The 18,466-nt window shown below is 49.8% G+C and overlaps 1 protein-coding gene across 1 annotated transcript; it reads left to right on the top strand.

The window, feature by feature from the left end:
* Window positions 1-325: 325 nt before the first annotated feature.
* LOC123723984 (translationally-controlled tumor protein homolog) lies at window positions 326-12,135 on the top strand. Its single transcript, XM_045698423.1, has 6 exons — window positions 326-511; window positions 964-1,037; window positions 1,287-1,474; window positions 3,950-4,055; window positions 5,133-5,249; window positions 11,541-12,135. The coding sequence occupies exons 1-6, from the start codon at window positions 484-486 to the stop codon at window positions 11,541-11,543; spliced, it is 516 nt and encodes a 171-aa protein (XP_045554379.1). The 5' UTR covers window positions 326-483; the 3' UTR covers window positions 11,544-12,135.
* The last annotated feature ends 6,331 nt before the right edge of the window (window positions 12,136-18,466 follow it).

The raw sequence follows: 18,466 nt of genomic DNA on the forward strand, positions 1-18,466 counted from the left end.
AATTGTCAGACAGGGCACTTCCTGTATGGAATCTTCTCGGGTTTTGGCCTGCCATATGAGTTCTGTTATACTCACAGACACCATTCAAACAGTTTTAGAAACGTTAGAGTGTTTTCTATCCAAATCTACAAATTATATGCATATTCTAGTTTCTGGGCAGGAGTAGTAACCAGATTAAATCGGGTACGTATTTTATCCGGCCGTGAAAATACTGCCCCCTATCCCAAACAGGTTAAAACCTGAGACAAAAAAAAATAAATAAAAGTGCAGGCTGGAACGCACCCGGAGAAGCGGCAACCCGCGCAACACGTCCTGAAGGGGCGACTGTGACCCGTATCTGCAGGCCCCGGTCCGGCGTGACGTCACCGCTGCCTATCTAAGTTGGCGAACCGCTGTTTTCTATCCTTTTCTTACGAGTCCTGAGACGGGTAGGGATCCAAAACCATCTTCCCTTGAACGTCACATTTTTACAATCCAACTAAAATGATCATCTACAAGGATATCATCACCGGTAAAACTAACGTTTATATTATCACTACTCTGTTGTTATTCTTTTAGAAATATAACCTTTTTGTTGCTCTGTATTTTGTAGTGTGTTTATTTGGGCCTACCGGAAGCTCCTCGGCCTTTTGTGCTAACGATGTGGTGGAAATGACTTTTTAAAACTTCGTCGTTGTCCCCAATGATATTATGTACCGTTTTAGATCAAATTTATATTTTCTATGTTCTGTATAACGGAGTAAACCAATATACTGTTACCGGAGAGTTAGCGTTTCGCTGCTAGTTAGCGAGGCCTACCGGCATTTGGCTAACTGGTTAGCATTAACAGGCTAACTAGGTAACAAGCGATACCAACTGACCTGTTTTCTGTTGGAAACAGCTGGTTTTTAGTTCAACTATTGTGTGAACTAGTAGGCTAGCTACCGTTACTCTACCTTTGTCTAATACATGATTATATTTCAGGAGATGAGCTGTTCACCGAGGTCTATAAAATCACGGAGGTCTGCGACGGTATGCTGTACGAGGTACAGGGAAAGGTACGTTTACCGTTTCAATACAGATATATCTTCCTTTTAGTTGTTAGCAACTTGGCTAGTTCATTCATTCATTTTTATTTCACTAACTTAAAATAAAAAAAAATACAGGAAGGAGGGTTATGAAACATGTTTTGTCAATTTCGGCTCGGTAAACGGATCTGCTAGTTACCGGTGATGACGTGTTGATACCGTTTTAACGCTAGCCTGCTAGCCCGTTAGCCTGAACCAGACTCTCCCCTCCCTTGGCAGCTCACGTCCAGATCGGAGGACGTAGATGGGGCTTTGATCGGTGCCAACGCCTCTGCAGAGGGCGGAGATGAGGGCAGTGAAGCGTCCACAGTCAGTGGAGTTGACATTGTGCTCAACAGCAAACTGCAGGAGACCTCAGCCTACAACAAGAAGGCTTACCAGAGCTACATCAAGGGCTATATGAAGGCGTAAGTGTCTCTGGCATCTAATCCATAAAAATTATATATGTTTTTTACATTTAAAAAACAACAACATTTTCTTATTTACAATGACGGCCTATTGGGGAACTGCCTTGTTCAGGGGCAGAACGACACATTTTGTTTTTAACCTTGTCAACTCTGGGATTCGATCCAGCAACCTTTCAGTTACTGGCCCCAACGTCAGTAACAGGGCGAGAGTGATTATTTAAACGGCAAAAATAAGACTCAACTGTCAGTCCAATAAAATGCATGTAGACAGCCTGGGCAACTTCTCTCTGGTGACTCCCAGGGGTTTTTTAGTAACTGTGATACTAGCTCTTTCTGCACGGCCTCCTAGGACGTCTCGGATTGAATATGGAAGGTGTTCCGTTATGGCTCTCAAATGGGTGTAAATACCCGTTAAACCACGGGAGTCGATATGGATCAGTCTAGTCTGAATGGGTGTAAATACCCGTTAAACCACGTGGAGTCGATATGGATCAGGTCCAGTCTGAATGGGTGTAAATACCCGTTAAACCACGGGGAGTCGATATGGATCAGTCCAGTCTGAATGGGTGTAAATACCCGTTAAACCACCGGGAGTCGATATGGATCAGTCCAGTCTGAATGGTTGTAAATACCCGTTAAACCACGTGGAGTCGATATGGATCAGGTCCAGTCTGAATGGGTGTAAATACCCGTTAAACCACGGGGAGTCGATATGGATCAGGTCCAGTCTGAATGGGTGTAAATACCCGTTAAACCGCGGGGAGTCGATGTGGATCAGTCCAGTCTGAATGGGTGTAAATACCCGTTAAACCGCGGGAGTCGATGTGGATCAGTCCAGTCTGAATGGGTGTAAATACCGCGTTAAACCACGTGGAGTCGATATGGATCAGGTCCAGTCTGAATGGGTGTAAATACCCGTTAAACCACCGGGAGTCGATATGGATCAGTCCAGTCTGAATGGGTGTAAATACCGTTAAACCACGGGGAGTCGATATGGATCAGTCCGGTCTGAATGGGTGTAAATACCCGTTAAACCGCGGGGAGTCGATATGGATCAGGTCCAGTCTGAATGGGTGTAAATACCCGTTAAACCACGGGGAGTCGATATGGATCAGGTCCAGTCTGAATGGGTGTAAATACCCGTTAAAACCACGTGGAGTCGATATGGATCAGGTCCAGTCTGAATGGGTGTAAATACCCGTTAAACCACGTGGAGTCGATATGGATCAGGTCCAGTCTGAATGGGTGTAAATACCCGTTAAACCGCGTGGAGTCGATATGGATCAGGTCCAGTCTGAATGGGTGTAAATACCCGTTAAAACCGCGGGGGAGTCGATGTGGATCAGTCCGGTCTGAATGGGTGTAAATACCCGTTAAACCGCGGGGAGTCGATATGGATCAGTCCGGTCTGAATGGGTGTAAATACCCGTTAAACCACGGGGAGTCGATATGGATCAGGTCCAGTCTGAATGGGTGTAAATACCCGTTAAACCGCGGGAGTCGATATGGATCAGTCCAGTCTGAATGGGTGTAAATACCCGTTAAACCGCGGGGAGTCGATGTGGATCAGTCCAGTCTGAATGGGTGTAAATACCCGTTAAACCGCGGGGAGTCGATATGGATCAGTCCAGTCTGAATGGGTGTAAATACCCGTTAAACCGCGTGGAGTCGATATGGATCAGTCCAGTCTGAATGGGTGTAAATACCCGTTAAAACCGCGGGGAGTCGATATGGATCAGTCCAGTCTGAATGGGTGTAAATACCCGTTAAACCGCGGGAGTCGATGTGGATCAGTCCGGTCTGAATGGGTGTAAATACCCGTTAAACCGCGGGGAGTCGATGTGGATCAGTCCAGTCTGAATGGGTGTAAATACCCGTTAAACCGCGGGGAGTCGATGTGGATCAGTCCAGTCTGAATGGGTGTAAATACCCGTTAAACCACGGGGAGTCGATATGGATCAGGTCCAGTCTGAATGGGTGTAAATACCCGTTAAACCGCGGGGAGTCGATGTGGATCAGTCCAGTCTGAATGGGTGTAAATACCCGTTAAACCGCGGGGAGTCGATATGGATCAGTCCAGTCTGAATGGGTGTAAATACCCGTTAAACCGCGGGGGAGTCGATATGGATCAGGTCCAGTCTGAATGGGTGTAAATACCCGTTAAACCACGGGGAGTCGATGTGGATCAGTCCAGTCTGAATGGGTGTAAATACCCGTTAAACCGGGGAGTCGATATGGATCAGTCCAGTCTGAATGGGTGTAAATACCCGTTAAACCGCGGGAGTCGATATGGATCGGTTCCAGGTCCAATCTCCCCTGTAACCGTTCCCCGGGTCGTTGCTGTCAATGAGAATGTGTTCTCAGTCAAGTCACCCGGTAAAATATGAGTATTGAAATGAACAAGTACACAAGCAGATTATCGGACAGCCCGATGGGGAATGTTGTGAATGTAACATTGTTGTCCCTCCCATCCAGAGTCAAGGCCAGACTAGAGGAGCAGGGCTCTAAGAGGGTCCAGGCGTTCATGGCTGGAGCTCCAGCAGCTGTCAAGATGATCCTGGGAAACCTCGATAAATACCAGGTGAGAGAAACACCCCCCTACCGTGCGGCCGGGTCCCAAATGGCTCCCTTTCCCCCCCCTGTCTAAGGTCCATATTTAGTGCACTATATAGGGAAAATGAGGAGGCCATTTGGGATGTACCCAGCAGCCTGTGCTGTGTGAAAACGAACATGTATGTTATGAACACTCTCCAGTTTTTATATTGGCTGAATGAGGGTTGGTTAAAATGGCCACTGTCATCACTGTACGTTCCAATCTTAGGACACCTTTAGAGGCTGTGACCTATGAAACTAACATCTGTTTATTACCTGAGTACGTTTTCAAGTCACTGGCTTACACTTTGACCCTTTGGATATGGGGACTGTGTGTGTGTGTGTGTGTGTGTGTGTTAGAGGTTGACCGATTGGGTACATTGGTGCAACGACAGTGCTTTTTTCTTCTCGCAAATGCGCTTGTTAAATCAACACCCGTTTGTCGAAGTAGGCTGTGATTCGATGATAAATTAACAGGCACCGCATCGATTATATGCAACGCAGGACACATTAGATAAACTAGTAATATCATCAACCATGTGTAGTTAACTAGTGATTATGTTAAGATTGATAGTTTTTTTATAAGATAAGTTTAATACTAGCTAGCAACTTACCTTGGCTTCTTGCTGCCTTCGCATAACAGGTAGTCAGCCTGCCATGCAGGCTCCTCGTGGAGTGCAATGTAAGGCAGGTGGTTAGAGCGTTGGACTAGTAACCGGAAAGTTGCAAAAACAAATCCCTGAATCCCCCCTGAACAAGGCAGTTAACCCACCGTTCCTAGGCCATCATTGAAAATAACAATGTGTTCTTAATCTGACTTGCCCAGTTAAATAAAGGTGTAAAATAATAATAATAATCGGCAAATCGGTGTCCAAAAATACAGATTACCGATTGTTATGAAAACCTGAAATCGGCCCTAATTAATCGGCCATTCCGATTAATCGGTCGACCTCTAGTGTGTGGTTTGTTCCAAAAGAAGGCATCTCTTCTTCGTTTGTGTGACACTATGAATGAACAGTGTCTCCTTGTCTGTCCTGTTGAACACGTGACCTGCTCCTCCTTCCAGTTTTTCACCGGCGAGTCCATGAACTGTGACGGAGCCATCGGCCTGCTAGACTACCGCGAGGACGGAGTCACACCTTTCTTCGTTTTCTTCAAAGACGGCATCGAGATCGAGAAATACGTAAGTTACCGTGGCGACGGAGGACCGTCTGGGTTCTCTGTAGGGGGACGGAGGACCGTCTGGGTTCTCTGTAGGGGGACGGAGGACCGTCTGGGTTCTCTGTAGGGGGACGGAGGACCGTCTGGGTTCTCCGTAGGGGGACGGAGGACCGTCTGGGTTCTCTGTAGGGGGACGGAGGACCGTCTGGGTTCTCTGTAGGGGGACGGAGGACCGTCTGGGTTCTCTGTAGGGGGACGGAGGAGAGACTACTCCCTTAAAGCTAAGTGTAAAGGTAACGTTCACCCCCCCCCCATTAAAGCTCTGTGTTCCTGACCCAGTAATAGTGGATGTTCATGCCACTCCCTGTTCATTCTGACTGACGTGGCTGTTTCTGTGGGCGTCGTCATTTTAACTCCCAACCCCACTCACCAGGCAGGCAGAGACAGAGTGTTTTAGTGGAGGATATGTAACGGTACACAGAGTTCAGATAGAAATGGGTTGTGGGGATTTTATCTGGCGTGTTGAACCCAGGGATTTGTCTGTTCTAGTCAATTCTATTGATCAGAATGTTTTTTTTATATTTTTTTATCACATTGTCCCAAATGGCACACAAGGGGTTAAAAGTAGTGCACTATATAGGGTTCTATAGGGCCCTGGTCTAAAGTAGTGCACTATATAGGGTTCTATAGGGCCCTGGTCTAAAGTAGTGCACTATAAAGGGAATAGGGTTCTATAGGGCCCTGGTCTAAAGTAGTGCACTATATAGGGAATAGGGTTCTATAGGGCCCTGGTCTAAAGTAGTGCACTATATAGGGAATAGGGTTCTATAGGGCCCTGGTCTAAAGTAGTGCACTATATAGGGAATAGGGTTCTATAGGGCCCTGGTCTAAAGTAGTGCTCTATATAGGGAATAGGGTTCTATAGGGCTCTGGTCTAAAGTAGTGCTCTATATAGGGAATAGGGTGCTATTTAAGATACCAGTCACCATGCTCTGAAAAGCCCATGCATTCATCTGATAGACCTGAGGTTCTCCACCGTGACTTCTGGGTTTGCAATTGGATGCTAAATGAAATATACCCATGACTTTCCCCGACTGCCTGACTGAGTGGCTGTTACGGATAGAGAAGAGGAACACATGAAGGTGTTTACCAGAGGTGATACTGTCCAGACAGAGGCAGGAGCAACACCTGCACGTTGATTAGGGGTTTAGTCCCAAAATGGCACCCCTATTCATTTTCTAGTTGACTACTTTTGGCTAGGGACCAATCAGACACACCTACGACCTCTGTCCATCTCCACGTGGGTAATAGTCTCTCCTCTATCCATCTCCACGTGGGCAATAGTCTCTCCTCTGTCCATCTCCACGTGGGTAATAGTCTCTACTCTATCCATCTCCACGTGGGTAATAGTCTCTCCTCTATCCGTCTCCACGTGGGTAATGATCTCTCCTCTGTCCATCTCCACGTGGGTAATAGTCTCTCTGTCCGTCTCCACGTGGGTAATAGTCTCTCCTCTATCCGTCTCCACGTGGGTAATGGTCTCTCCTCTATCCATCTCCACGTGGGTAATAGTCTCTCCTCTATCAATCTCCACGTGGGTAATAGTCTCTCTGTCCATCTCCACGTGGGTAATGGTCTCTCCTCTATCCATCTCCACGTGGGTAATGGTCTCTCCTCTATCCATCTCCACGTGGGTAATGGTCTCTCCTCTATCCATCTCCACGTGGGTAATAGTCTCTCCTCTATCCATCTCCACGTGGGTAATAGTCTCTCTGTCCGTCTCCACGTGGGTAATAGTCTCTCCTCATGTCCATCTCCGCGTGGGTAATAGTCTCTCCTCATGTCCATCTCCGGGTGGGTAATAGTCTCTCCTCATGTCCATCTCCGCGTGGGTAATAGTCTCTCCTCATGTCCATCTCCGCGTGGGTAATAGTCTCTCCTCTATCCATCTCCGCGTGGGTAATAATCTCTCCTGTCTCCTCTGTCCATCTCCACGTGGGTAATAGTGTCTCCTCTGTCCATCTCCACGTGGGTAATAGTCTCTCCTCTGTCTGTCTCCGCGTGCGAATCGTCTCTCCTCATGTCCATCTCCGCGTGGGTAATAGTCTCTCCTCACGTCCATCTCCGAGTGGGTAATAGTCTCTCCTCACGTCCATCTCTGAGTGGGTAATAGTCTCTCCTCATGTCCATCTCCGCCGTGGGTAATAGTCTCTCCTCATGTCCATCTCCGCGTGGGTAATAGTCTCTCCTCATGTCCATCTCCGCGTGGGTAATAGTCTCTCCTCATGTCCATCTCCGCGTGGGTAATAGTCTCTCATGTCCATTCCGGTGCAATAGTCTCTCCTCATGTCCATCTCCGCGGTAATAGTCTCTCCTCATGTCCATCTCCGCGTGGCAACAGCCATGTCTATCTCCCCGTGCCTTAGTCTCTCCTCATGTCCACCTCCGCGTGGGTAATATCTCGCGTCTCCATCCACTACAATCTCTGTCTCTCTGCCCATCTACGTGGGATCTCCTCTGATCCATCTCCACGTGGGTAAGTCTCCCCTCATGTCCATCTCTCCGCGTGGGTAATAGTCTCTCCTCATGTCCATCTCCGCGTGGGTAATAGTCTCTCCTCATGTCCATCTCCGCGTGGGTAATAGTCTCTCCTCATGTCCATCTCCGCGTGGGTAATAGTCTCTCCTCTGTCCATCTCCGCGTGGGTAATAGTCTCTCCTCTATCCATCTCCACGTGGGTAATAATCTCTCCTCTGTCTCTATCCATCTCCACGTGGGTAATAGTCTCTCCTCTATCCGTCTCCACGTGGGTAATAGTCTCTCCTCTGTCCATCTCCACGTGGGTAATAGTCTCTCCTCTGTCCATCTCCACGTGGGTAATAGTCTCTCCTCTGTCCATCTCCACGTGGGTAATAGTCTCTCCTCTGTCCATCTCCACGTGGGTAATGATCTCTCCTCTGTCCCTCTATCCATCTCCACATGGGTAATGATCTCTCCTCTATCCATCGCCACGTGGGTAATAGTCTCTCCTCTGTCCATCTCCACGTGGGTAATAGTCTCTCCTCTGTCCATCTCCACGTGGGTAATAGTCTCTCCTCATGTCCATCTCCACGTGGGTAATAGTCTCCCTCATGTCCATCTCCGGCGTGGGTAATAGTCTCTCCTCACGTCCATCTCCGGGTGGGTAATAGTCTCTCCTCACGTCCATCTCCGCGTGGGTAATAGTCTCTCCTCATGTCCATCTCCGCGTGGGTAATAGTCTCTCCTCTATCCATCTCCTCGTGGGTAATAATCTCTCTGTCTCCTCTGTCCATCTCCACGTGGGTAATAGTGTCTCCTCTGTCCATCTCCCACGTGGGTAAAGTCTCTCCTCTGTCTGTCTCCGCGTGGGTATCGTCTCTCCTCGTCCATCTCCGCGTGGGTAATAGTCTCTCCTCACGTCCATCTCCGCGTGGGTAATAGTCTCTCCTCTATCCATCTCCGCGTGGGTAATAGTCTCTCCTCTCGTCCATCTCCGCGTGGGTAATAGTCTCTCCTCTGTCCATCTCCGCGTGGGTAATAGTCTCTCCTCTGTCTATCTCCGCGTGGGTAATAGTCTCTCCTCATGTCCATCTCCGCGTGGGTAATAGTCTCTCCTCACGTCCATCTCCGCGTGGGTAATAGTCTCTCCTCTGGTCCATCTCTGCGTGGGTAATACTCTCTCCTCTGTCCATCTCCACGTGGGTTATAGTCTCTCCTCATGTCCATCTCCGCGTGGGTAATGGTCTCTCCCAGCGTGGGTAATAGTCTCTCCTCATGTCCATCTCCGCGTGGGTAATAGTCTCTCCTCATGTCCATCTCCGCGTGGGTAATAGTCTCTCCTCATGTCCATCTCCGCGTGGGTAATAGTCTCTCCTCATGTCCATCTCCGCCGTGGGTAATAGTCTCTCCTCACGTCCATCTCCGCGTGGGTAATAGTCTCTCCTCATGTCCATCTCCGCGTGGGTAATAGTCTCTCCTCATGTCCATCTCCGCGTGGGTAATAGTCTCTCCTCTATCCATCTCCGCGTGGGTAATAATCTCTCCTGTCTCCTCTGTCCATCTCCACGTGGGTAATAGTGTCTCCTCTGTCCATCTCCACGTGGGTAATAGTCTCTCCTCTGTCTGTCTCCGCGTGGGTAATAGTCTCTCCTCATGTCCATCTCCGCGTGGGTAATAGTCTCTCCTCACGTCCATCTCCGGTGGGTAATAGTCTCTCCTCATGTCCATCTCCGCGTGGGTAATAGTCTCTCCTCATGTCCATCTCCGCGTGGGTAATAGTCTCTCCTCATGTCCATCTCCGCGTGGGTAATAGTCTCTCCTCATGTCCATCTCCACGTGGGTAATAATCTCTCCTCTGTCTCTATCCATCTCCACGTGGGTAATAGTCTCTCCTCTATCCGTCTCCACGTGGGTAATAGTCTCTCCTCTGTCCATCTCCACGTGGGTAATAGTCTCTCCTCTGTCCATCTCCACGTGGGTAATAGTCTCTCCTCTGTCCATCTCCACGTGGGTAATAGTCTCTCCTCTGTCCATCTCCACGTGGGTAATAGTCTCTCCTCATGTCCATCTCCACGTGGGTAATAGTCTCTCCTCTATCCATCTCCACGTGGGTAATAATCTTTGTCTCTATCCATCTCCACGTGGGTAATAGTCTCTCCTCTGTCCATCTCCACGTGGGTAATAGTCTCTCCTCTGTCCATCTCCACGAAGTCTCTCCTCTATCCATCTCCACGTGGGTAATAGTCTCTCCTCTGTCCATCTCCGCGTGGGTAAAGTCTCTCCTCTATCCATCTCCGCGTGGGTAATAATCTCTCCTGTCTCCTCTATCCATCTCCACGTGGGTAATAGTGTCTCCTCTGTCCATCTCCACGTGGGTAAAATCTCTCCTCTGTCCGTCTCCGTGGGTAATAGTCTCTCTCCTCCACCTCCACGCGAAAGCCATGCCCATCCAGTAATGGTTTCTGTCCATCTCCGCGTGGGTAATACCTCCCCTCATGTCCATATCTCCTCGTGCGCGGCTAGCCTCTCCTCACGCCCATCTCCGTGCGTAATTTCCTTGCATGTTCATCTCTGTGTGGGTAATAGTCTCTCCTCACGTCCATCTCCGCGTGCGTAACAGTCTCTCCTCTATAACCACTCCGTGCAACAATCTCTCCTGTCTCCTTTCTGTCCATCTCCACGTGGGTCGTGTCCCCTCTGTCCATCTCCACGTGGGTAATAGTGTCTCCTCTGTCTGTCTCTGTGGGTAATAGTCTCTCCTCATGTCCATCTCCGCGTAGGTAATAGTCTCTCCTCACGTCCATCTCCGGAGTGGGTAATAGTCTCTCCTCATGTCCATCTCCGCGTGGGTAATAGTCTCTCCTCATGTCCATCTCCGCGTGGGTAATAGTCTCTCCTCATGTCCATCTCCGCTCAGTGGGTAATAGTCTCCTCATGTCCATCTCCACGTGGGTAATTCTCTCCTCTGTCCATCTCCACGTGGGTAATAGTCTCTCCTCATGTCCGTCTCCGTGGGTACTAGTCTCTCCTCTGTCCATCTCCACGTGGGTAATAGTCTCTCCTCTGTCCATCTCCACGTGGGTAATAGTCTCTCCTCATGTCCATCTCCACGTGGGTAATAGTCTCTCCTCTATCCATCTCCACGTGGGTAATAATCTCTCCTGTCTCCTATCCATCTCCACGTGGGTAATAGTCTCTCCTCTGTCCATCTCCACGTGGGTAATAGTCTCTCCTCTGTCCCCTCTATCCATCTCCACGTGGGTAATAATCTCTCCTCTGTCTCCTCTATCCGTCTCCACGTGGGTAATGATCTCTCCTCTATCCATCTCCACGTGGGTAATAGTCTCCTCTATCCATCTCCACGTGGGTAATAGTATCTCCTCTGTCCGTCTCCACGTGGGTAATAGTCTCTCCTCTGTCCGTCTCCACGTGGGTAATAGTCTCTCCTCTGTCCGTCTCCACGTGGGTAATGATCTCTCCTCTGTCCGTCTCCACGTGGGTAATGATCTCTCCTCTGTCCGTCTCCACGTGGGTAATAGTCTCTCCTCTATCCATCTCCACGTGGGTAATAGTCTCCTCTATCCATCTCCACGTGGGTAATAGTATCTCCTCTGTCCGTCTCCACGTGGGTAATGATCTCTCCTCTGTCCGTCTCCACGTGGGTAATAGTCTCTCCTCTATCCATCTCCACGTAGGTAATAGTCTCTCCTCTATCCATCTCCACGTGGGTAATGATCTCTCCTCTGTCCATCTCCACGTGGGTAATAATCTCTCCTCTGTCTCCTCTGTGCAGTAAACCATCTGGACGTGGAACAGAAGTGCCTGGATCGGAGGGAGCGTGTCCGCTCGTTACCATAGCTACCACCGCCCCTGATCATGGACCAGACCGACCCAACCCTGCCTGCTTGTTACCGTAGCGACCGCCGCCCCTGATCATGGACAGACCGATCCTGCCTGCTTGTTACCGTAGCGACCCTGATCATGGACCAGACTGACCCAACCCTGCCTGCTTGTTACCGTAGCGACCGCCACCCCTGATCCTGCCTTTATTCCCTCCCAACAACCGGAACAGACTTGTCTTTCTTTAATAAAGTTTTATTTTTTGGCCCCAAACCTTCTCCTTCTCTTCGTCGTCGTCCCCCCCGCCACATCTGGCTTCCGACGGAGACGCCCCGCCCTGTTTCTAAACGGCTGGTCGTCGGTCAGGACCGCCCCTCCTCACCACCATGGATGGATGGATTGAACCGTGCCGGCTTGGCTGCTGTGTCCGCGGTGACTTCCGTCAGATGTCCAGCGACGTTAAGCTCCCACCTTGCTCTCTCACACAAATGTAAAGGACTCATTGACACTATGTTGTGAAATAAATGGGCCTATTGGCCGAAATACAACCATCCTCTGATACAGTACCTCCCCGTGTCTCTGTCTGCCTTCACTCTGATACAGTACCTCCCCGTGTCTCTGTCTGCCTTCACTCTGATACAGTACCTCCCCGTGTCTCTGTCTGCCTTCACTCTGATACAGTACCTCCCCGTGTCTCTGTCTGCCTTCACTCTGATACAGTACCTCCCGGTGTCTCTGTCTGCCTTCACTCTGATACAGTACCTCCCCGTGTCTCTGTCTGCCTTCACTCTGATACAGTACCTCCCCGTGTCTCTGTCTGCCTTCACTCTGATACAGTACCTCCCCGTGTCTCTGTCTGCCTTCTCTCTGATACAGTAGCTCCCCGTGTCTCTGGCGTCTGCCTTCACTCTGATACAGTACCTCCCCGTGTCTCTGGCGTCTGCCTTCACTCTGATACAGTACCTCCCCGTGTCTCTGGCGTCTGCCTTCACTCTGATACAGTACCTCCCCGTGTCTCTGGCGTCTGCCTTCACTCTGATACAGTACCTCCCCGTGTCTCTGTCTGCCTTCACTCTGATACAGTACCTCCCCGTGTCTCTGTCTGCCTTCACTCTGATACAGTACCTCCCCGTGTCTCTGTCTGCCTTCACTCTGATACAGAACCTCCCCGTGTCTCTGTCTGCCTTCACTCTGATACAGTACCTCCCCGTGTCTCTGTCTGCCTTCACTCTGATACAGTACCTCCCCGTGTCTCTGTCTGCCTTCACTCTGATACAGTACCTCCCCGTGTCTCTGTCTGCCTTCACTCTGATACAGTACCTCCCCGTGTCTCTGGCGTCTGCCTTCACTCTGATACAGTACCTCCCCGTGTCTCTGGCGTCTGCCTTCACTCTGATACAGTACCTCCCCGTGTCTCTGGCGTCTGCCTTCACTCTGATACAGAACCTCCCCGTGTCTCTGTCTGCCTTCACTCTGATACAGTACCTCCCCGTGTCTCTGGCGTCTGCCTTCACTCTGATACAGTACCTCCCCGTGTCTCTGGCGTCTGCCTTCACTCTGATACAGTACCTCCCCGTGTCTCTGGCGTCTGCCTTCACTCTGATACAGTACCTCCCCGTGTCTCTGGCGTCTGCCTTCACTCTGATACAGTACCTCCCCGTGTCTCTGGCGTCTGCCTTCACTCTGATACAGTACCTCCCCGTGTCTCTGGCGTCTGCCTTCACTCTGATACAGTACCTCCCCGTGTCTCTGGCGTCTGCCTTCACTCTGATACAGTACCTCCCCGTGTCTCTGGCGTCTGCCTTCACTCTGATACAGTACCTCCCCGTGTCTCTGGCGTCTGCCTTCACTCTGATACAGTACCTCCCCGTGTCTCTGGCGTCTGCCTTCACTCTGATACAGTACCTCCCCGTGTCTCTGTCTGCCTTCACTCTGATACAGTACCTCCCCGTGTCTCTGGCGTCTGCCTTCACTCTGATACAGTACCTCCCCGTGTCTCTGGCGTCTGCCTTCACTCTGATACAGTACCTCCCCGTGTCTCTGGCGTCTGCCTTCACTCTGATACAGTACCTCCCCGTGTCTGTCTGCCTTCACTCTGATACAGTACCTCCCCGTGTCTCTGTCTGCCTTCACTCTGATACAGTACCTCCCCGTGTCTCTGTCTGCCTTCACTCTGATACAGTACCTCCCCGTGTCTCTGTCTGCCTTCACTCTGATACAGTACCTCCCCGTGTCTCTGGCGTCTGCCTTCACTCTGATACAGTACCTCCCCGTGTCTCTGGCGTCTGCCTTCACTCTGATACAGTACCTCCCCGTGTCTCTGGCGTCTGCCTTCACTCTGATACAGTACCTCCCCGTGTCTCTGGCGTCTGCCTTCACTCTGATACAGTACCTCCCGTGTCTCTGGCGTCTGCCTTCACTCTGATACAGTACCTCCCCGTGTCTCTGTCTGCCTTCACTCTGATACAGTACCTCCCCGTGTCTCTGGCGTCTGCCTTCACTCTGATACAGTACCTCCCCGTGTCTCTGTCTGCCTTCACTCTGATACAGTACCTCCCCGTGTCTCTGTCTGCCTTCACTCTGATACAGTACCTCCCCGTGTCTCTGTCTGCCTTCACTCTGATACAGTACCTCCCCGTGTCTCTGTCTGCCTTCACTCTGATACAGTACCTCCCCGTGTCTCTGTCTGCCTTCACTCTGATACAGTACCTCCCCGTGTCTCTGTCTGCCTTCACTCTGATACAGTACCTCCCCGTGTCTCTGTCTGCCTTCACTCTGATACAGTACCTCCCCGTGTCTCTGTCTGCCTTCACTCTGATACAGTACCTCCCCGTGTCTCTGTCTGCCTTCACTCTGATACAGTACCTCCCCGTGTCTCTGTCTGCCTTCACTCTGATACAGTACCTCCCCGTGTCTCTGTCTGCCTTCACTCTGATACAGTACCTCCCCGTGTCTCTGTCTGCCTTCACTCTGATACAGTACCTCCCCGTGTCTCTGGCGTCTGCCTTCACTCTGATACAGTACCTCCCCGTGTCTCTGTCTGCCTTCACTCTGATACAGTACCTCCCCGTGTCTCTGTCTGCCTTCACTCTGATACAGTACCTCCCCGTGTCTCTGTCTGCCTTCACTCTGATACAGTACCTCCCCGTGTCTCTGTCTGCCTTCACTCTGATACAGTACCTCCCCGTGTCTCTGTCTGCCTTCACTCTGATACAGTACCTCCCCGTGTCTCTGTCTGCCTTCACTCTGATACAGTACCTCCCCGTGTCTCTGTCTGCCTTCACTCTGATACAGTACCTCCCCGTGTCTCTGGCGTCTGCCTTCACTCTGATACAGTACCTCCCCGTGTCTCTGTCTGCCTTCACTCTGATACAGTACCTCCCCGTGTCTCTGTCTGCCTTCACTCTGATACAGTACCTCCCCGTGTCTCTGTCTGCCTTCACTCTGATACAGTACCTCCCCGTGTCTCTGTCTGCCTTCACTCTGATACAGTACCTCCCCCGTGTCTCTGTCTGCCTTCACTCTGATACAGTACCTCCCCGTGTCTCTGTCTGCCTTCACTCTGATACAGTACCTCCCCGTGTCTCTGTCTGCCTTCACTCTGATACAGTACCTCCCCGTGTCTCTGGCGTCTGCCTTCACTCTGATACAGTACCTCCCCGTGTCTCTGTCTGCCTTCACTCTGATACAGTACCTCCCCGTGTCTCTGTCTGCCTTCACTCTGATACAGTACCTCCCCGTGTCTCTGTCTGCCTTCACTCTGATACAAGTACCTCCCCGTGTCTCTGTCTGCCTTCACTCTGATACAGTACCTCCCCGTGTCTCTGACGGTCTGTCCTTCACTCTGATACAGTACCTCCCCGTGTCTCTGTCTGTTGGTCCTTCACTCTGATACAGTACCTCGTGTCTCTGTTGCCTTCACCTGAGTACAGTACCCCCGTGTCTCTGTCTGCTGTCCAACTCTGATACAGAACCTTCCGTGTCTCTGTCCCTTCACTCTGATACGTACTCCCCGTGTTCTGTCTGATACTCTGATGAACCTCGTGTTCTGTCTGCCTTCCCTGAGTAGAGGTCAGGAAACCCTCCTCTGATGGATCTGTTGGGTCCATACTCTGTAGATGAAGCGTGTTCTGGATTCCTCTGAGTACAGTACCTCAGGAAACCCTGTTCTTACTGTTGGGTCCTTACTCTGTACAGTACCTCCCGTGTTCTGATCCCTGTCAAAACCCTCTGATCGTATCTCCCGTGTCTCTGGGTTCTGGTCCCTGAGTAGAGGGTCAGGAAACCCTGTTCTGATGGATCTGTTGGGTCCATACTGTAGATGAACGTTGGGTTCTGGTCCCTGAGTAGAGGGTCAGGAAACCCTGTTCTGATGGATCTGTTGGGTCCATACTGTGTAGATGAACGTTGGGTTCTGGTCCCTGAGTAGAGGGTCAGGAAACCCTGTTCTGATGGATCTGTTGGGTCCATACTGTGTAGATGAACGTTGGGTTCTGGTCCCTGAGTAGAGGGTCAGGAAACCCTGTTCTGATGGATCTGTTGGGTCCATACTGTGTTGGGTTCGTTCAACATGGCGGCCAACTTTTTTTTTTCCTTTTTTAAAGTTGAGTCAACTGACTGATCACCTTGCACATAACTGCTCGATGTTATTTGTACATCAGTCGGTCACAATTTACCCATGATACATCAGTTTTGATGCTCTCAAACACGGCCGTTCATCCAGACATGCATCTATCGTTGTAGAACATCTGACGCGTAGAAGAAGGAATCCCATCCAGGGGGCTGTATTTATCGTCTCAGTTTTAGATGGACGGGTGGGATCTGTTCCTAGGTCAGAGCTCCTACTCTGATGACACTTTTTATTTATTTAACCAGGTAGGCTAGTTGAGAACAAGTCCTTTATTTAACCAGGTAGGCTAGTTGAGAACAAGTCCTTTATTTAACCAGGTAGGCTAGTTGAGAACAAGTCCTTTATTTAACCAGGTAGGCTAGTTGAGAACAAGTTCTCATTTACAATTGCGACCTGGCCAAGATAAAGCAAAGCAGTTCGACAACATACAACAACACAGAGTTACACATGGAGTAAAACAAACATACAGTCAATAATACAGTAGAAAAATAAGTCTATATACAATGTGAGCAAATGAGGTGAGATAAGGGAGGTAAAGGCAATAAATAGGCCATGGTGGCGAAGTAAATACAATATAGCAATTAAACACTGGAATGGTAGATTTGTAGTGGAAGAAAGTGCAAAGTAGAAATAATGGGGTGCAAAGGAGCTAAATAAATACAGCAGGGGAAGAGGTAGTTGTTTGGCCTAAATTATAGATGGGCTATGTACAGGTGCAGTGATCTGGGAGCTGGTGCTTAAAGCTAGTGAGGGAGATAAGTGTTTCCAGTTTCAGAGATTTTTGTAGTTCGTTCCAGTCATTGTCAGCAGAGAACTGGAAGGAGAGGCAGCCAAAGGAGGAATAGGCTTTGGGGGTGACCAGAGAGATATACCTGCTGGAGCACGTGCTACAGGTGGGTGCTGCTATGGTGACCAGTGAGTGGAGATAAGGGGGGACTTTACCTAGCAGGGTCTTGTAGATGACCTGGAGCCAGTGGGTTTGGCGACGAGTATGAAGCGAAGGCCAGCCAACGTGAGCGTACAGGTTGCAGTGGTGGGTAGTATATGGGGCTTTGGTGACAAAACGGATGGCACTGTGATAGACTGCATCCAGTTTATTAAGTAGAGTGTTGGAGGCTATTTTGTAAATGACATCGCCGAAGTCGAGGATCGGTAGGATAGTCAGTTTTACGAGGGTATGTTTGGCAGCATGAGTGAAGGATGCTTTGTTGCGAAATAGGAAGCCGATTCTAGATTTAATTTTGGATTGGAGATGTTTGATGTGAGTCTGGAAGGAGAGTTTACAGTCTAACCAGACACCCAGGTATTTGTAGTTGTCCACATATTCTAAGTCAGAACCGTCCAGAGTAGTGATGCTGGACGGGCGGGCAGGTATCGGTTGAAGAGCATGCATTTAGTTTTACTTGTATTTAAGAGCAGTTGGAGGCCACGGAAGGAGAGTTATATGGTATTGAAGCTCGTCTGGAGGGTTAAGTGTCCAAAGAAGGGCCAGAAGTATACAGAATGGTGTTGTCTGCATAGAGGTGGATCAGAGACTCCCCAGCAGCAAGAGCGACATCATTGATGTATACAGAGAAAAGAGTTGGCCCGAGAATTGAACCCTGTGGCACCCCCATAGAGACTGCCAGAGGTCCGGACAACAGGCCCTCCGATTTGACACACTGAACTCTATCAGAGAAGTAGTTGGTGAACCAGGCGAGGCAGTCATTTGAGAAACCAAGGCTGTCGAGTCTGCCGATGAGGATGTGGTGATTGACAGAGTCGAAAGCCTTGGCCAATGAATACGGCAGCACAGTATTGTTTCTTATCTTAAAGAAAAGCAGACAGGTACATTTTTTTACGAAATAATTTAATTTTTTTTATTCCAACAGTCCATTAAAAACAACTTGTACGTATTGACCCTTGGTTGCCGTGTATCTGTACGCAGAAAACACTTCTGAAGGATCCCTGATTGAATGTAAAACGGTCAGATAACAAACACAGGAATAAACCAGCTCATAGTGGCCCAGGTGAGATGAACCTAAAGCACCTCACTGCTCAGAACACTAGGAATCCTTCAAATGTGTCCCCAAGTGGCACCCTGTGCACTAAATTTGACAAGGGGTCCTGGTTTGAAAGTAGTGCACTATATAGGGAACAGGGTGCCACTTGGGACTTCATCGACATGTAGTATAAGGCCAGTGATTTGGTCCTAACTGGCCAACTAAACACATCAGAAGCTTGACAACTTTACTTCTCTGCATCATTAA

This window comes from Salmo salar, chromosome ssa16 (assembly GCF_905237065.1).
Source record: "Salmo salar chromosome ssa16, Ssal_v3.1, whole genome shotgun sequence".
NCBI classification, from domain to species: domain Eukaryota; kingdom Metazoa; phylum Chordata; class Actinopteri; order Salmoniformes; family Salmonidae; genus Salmo; species Salmo salar.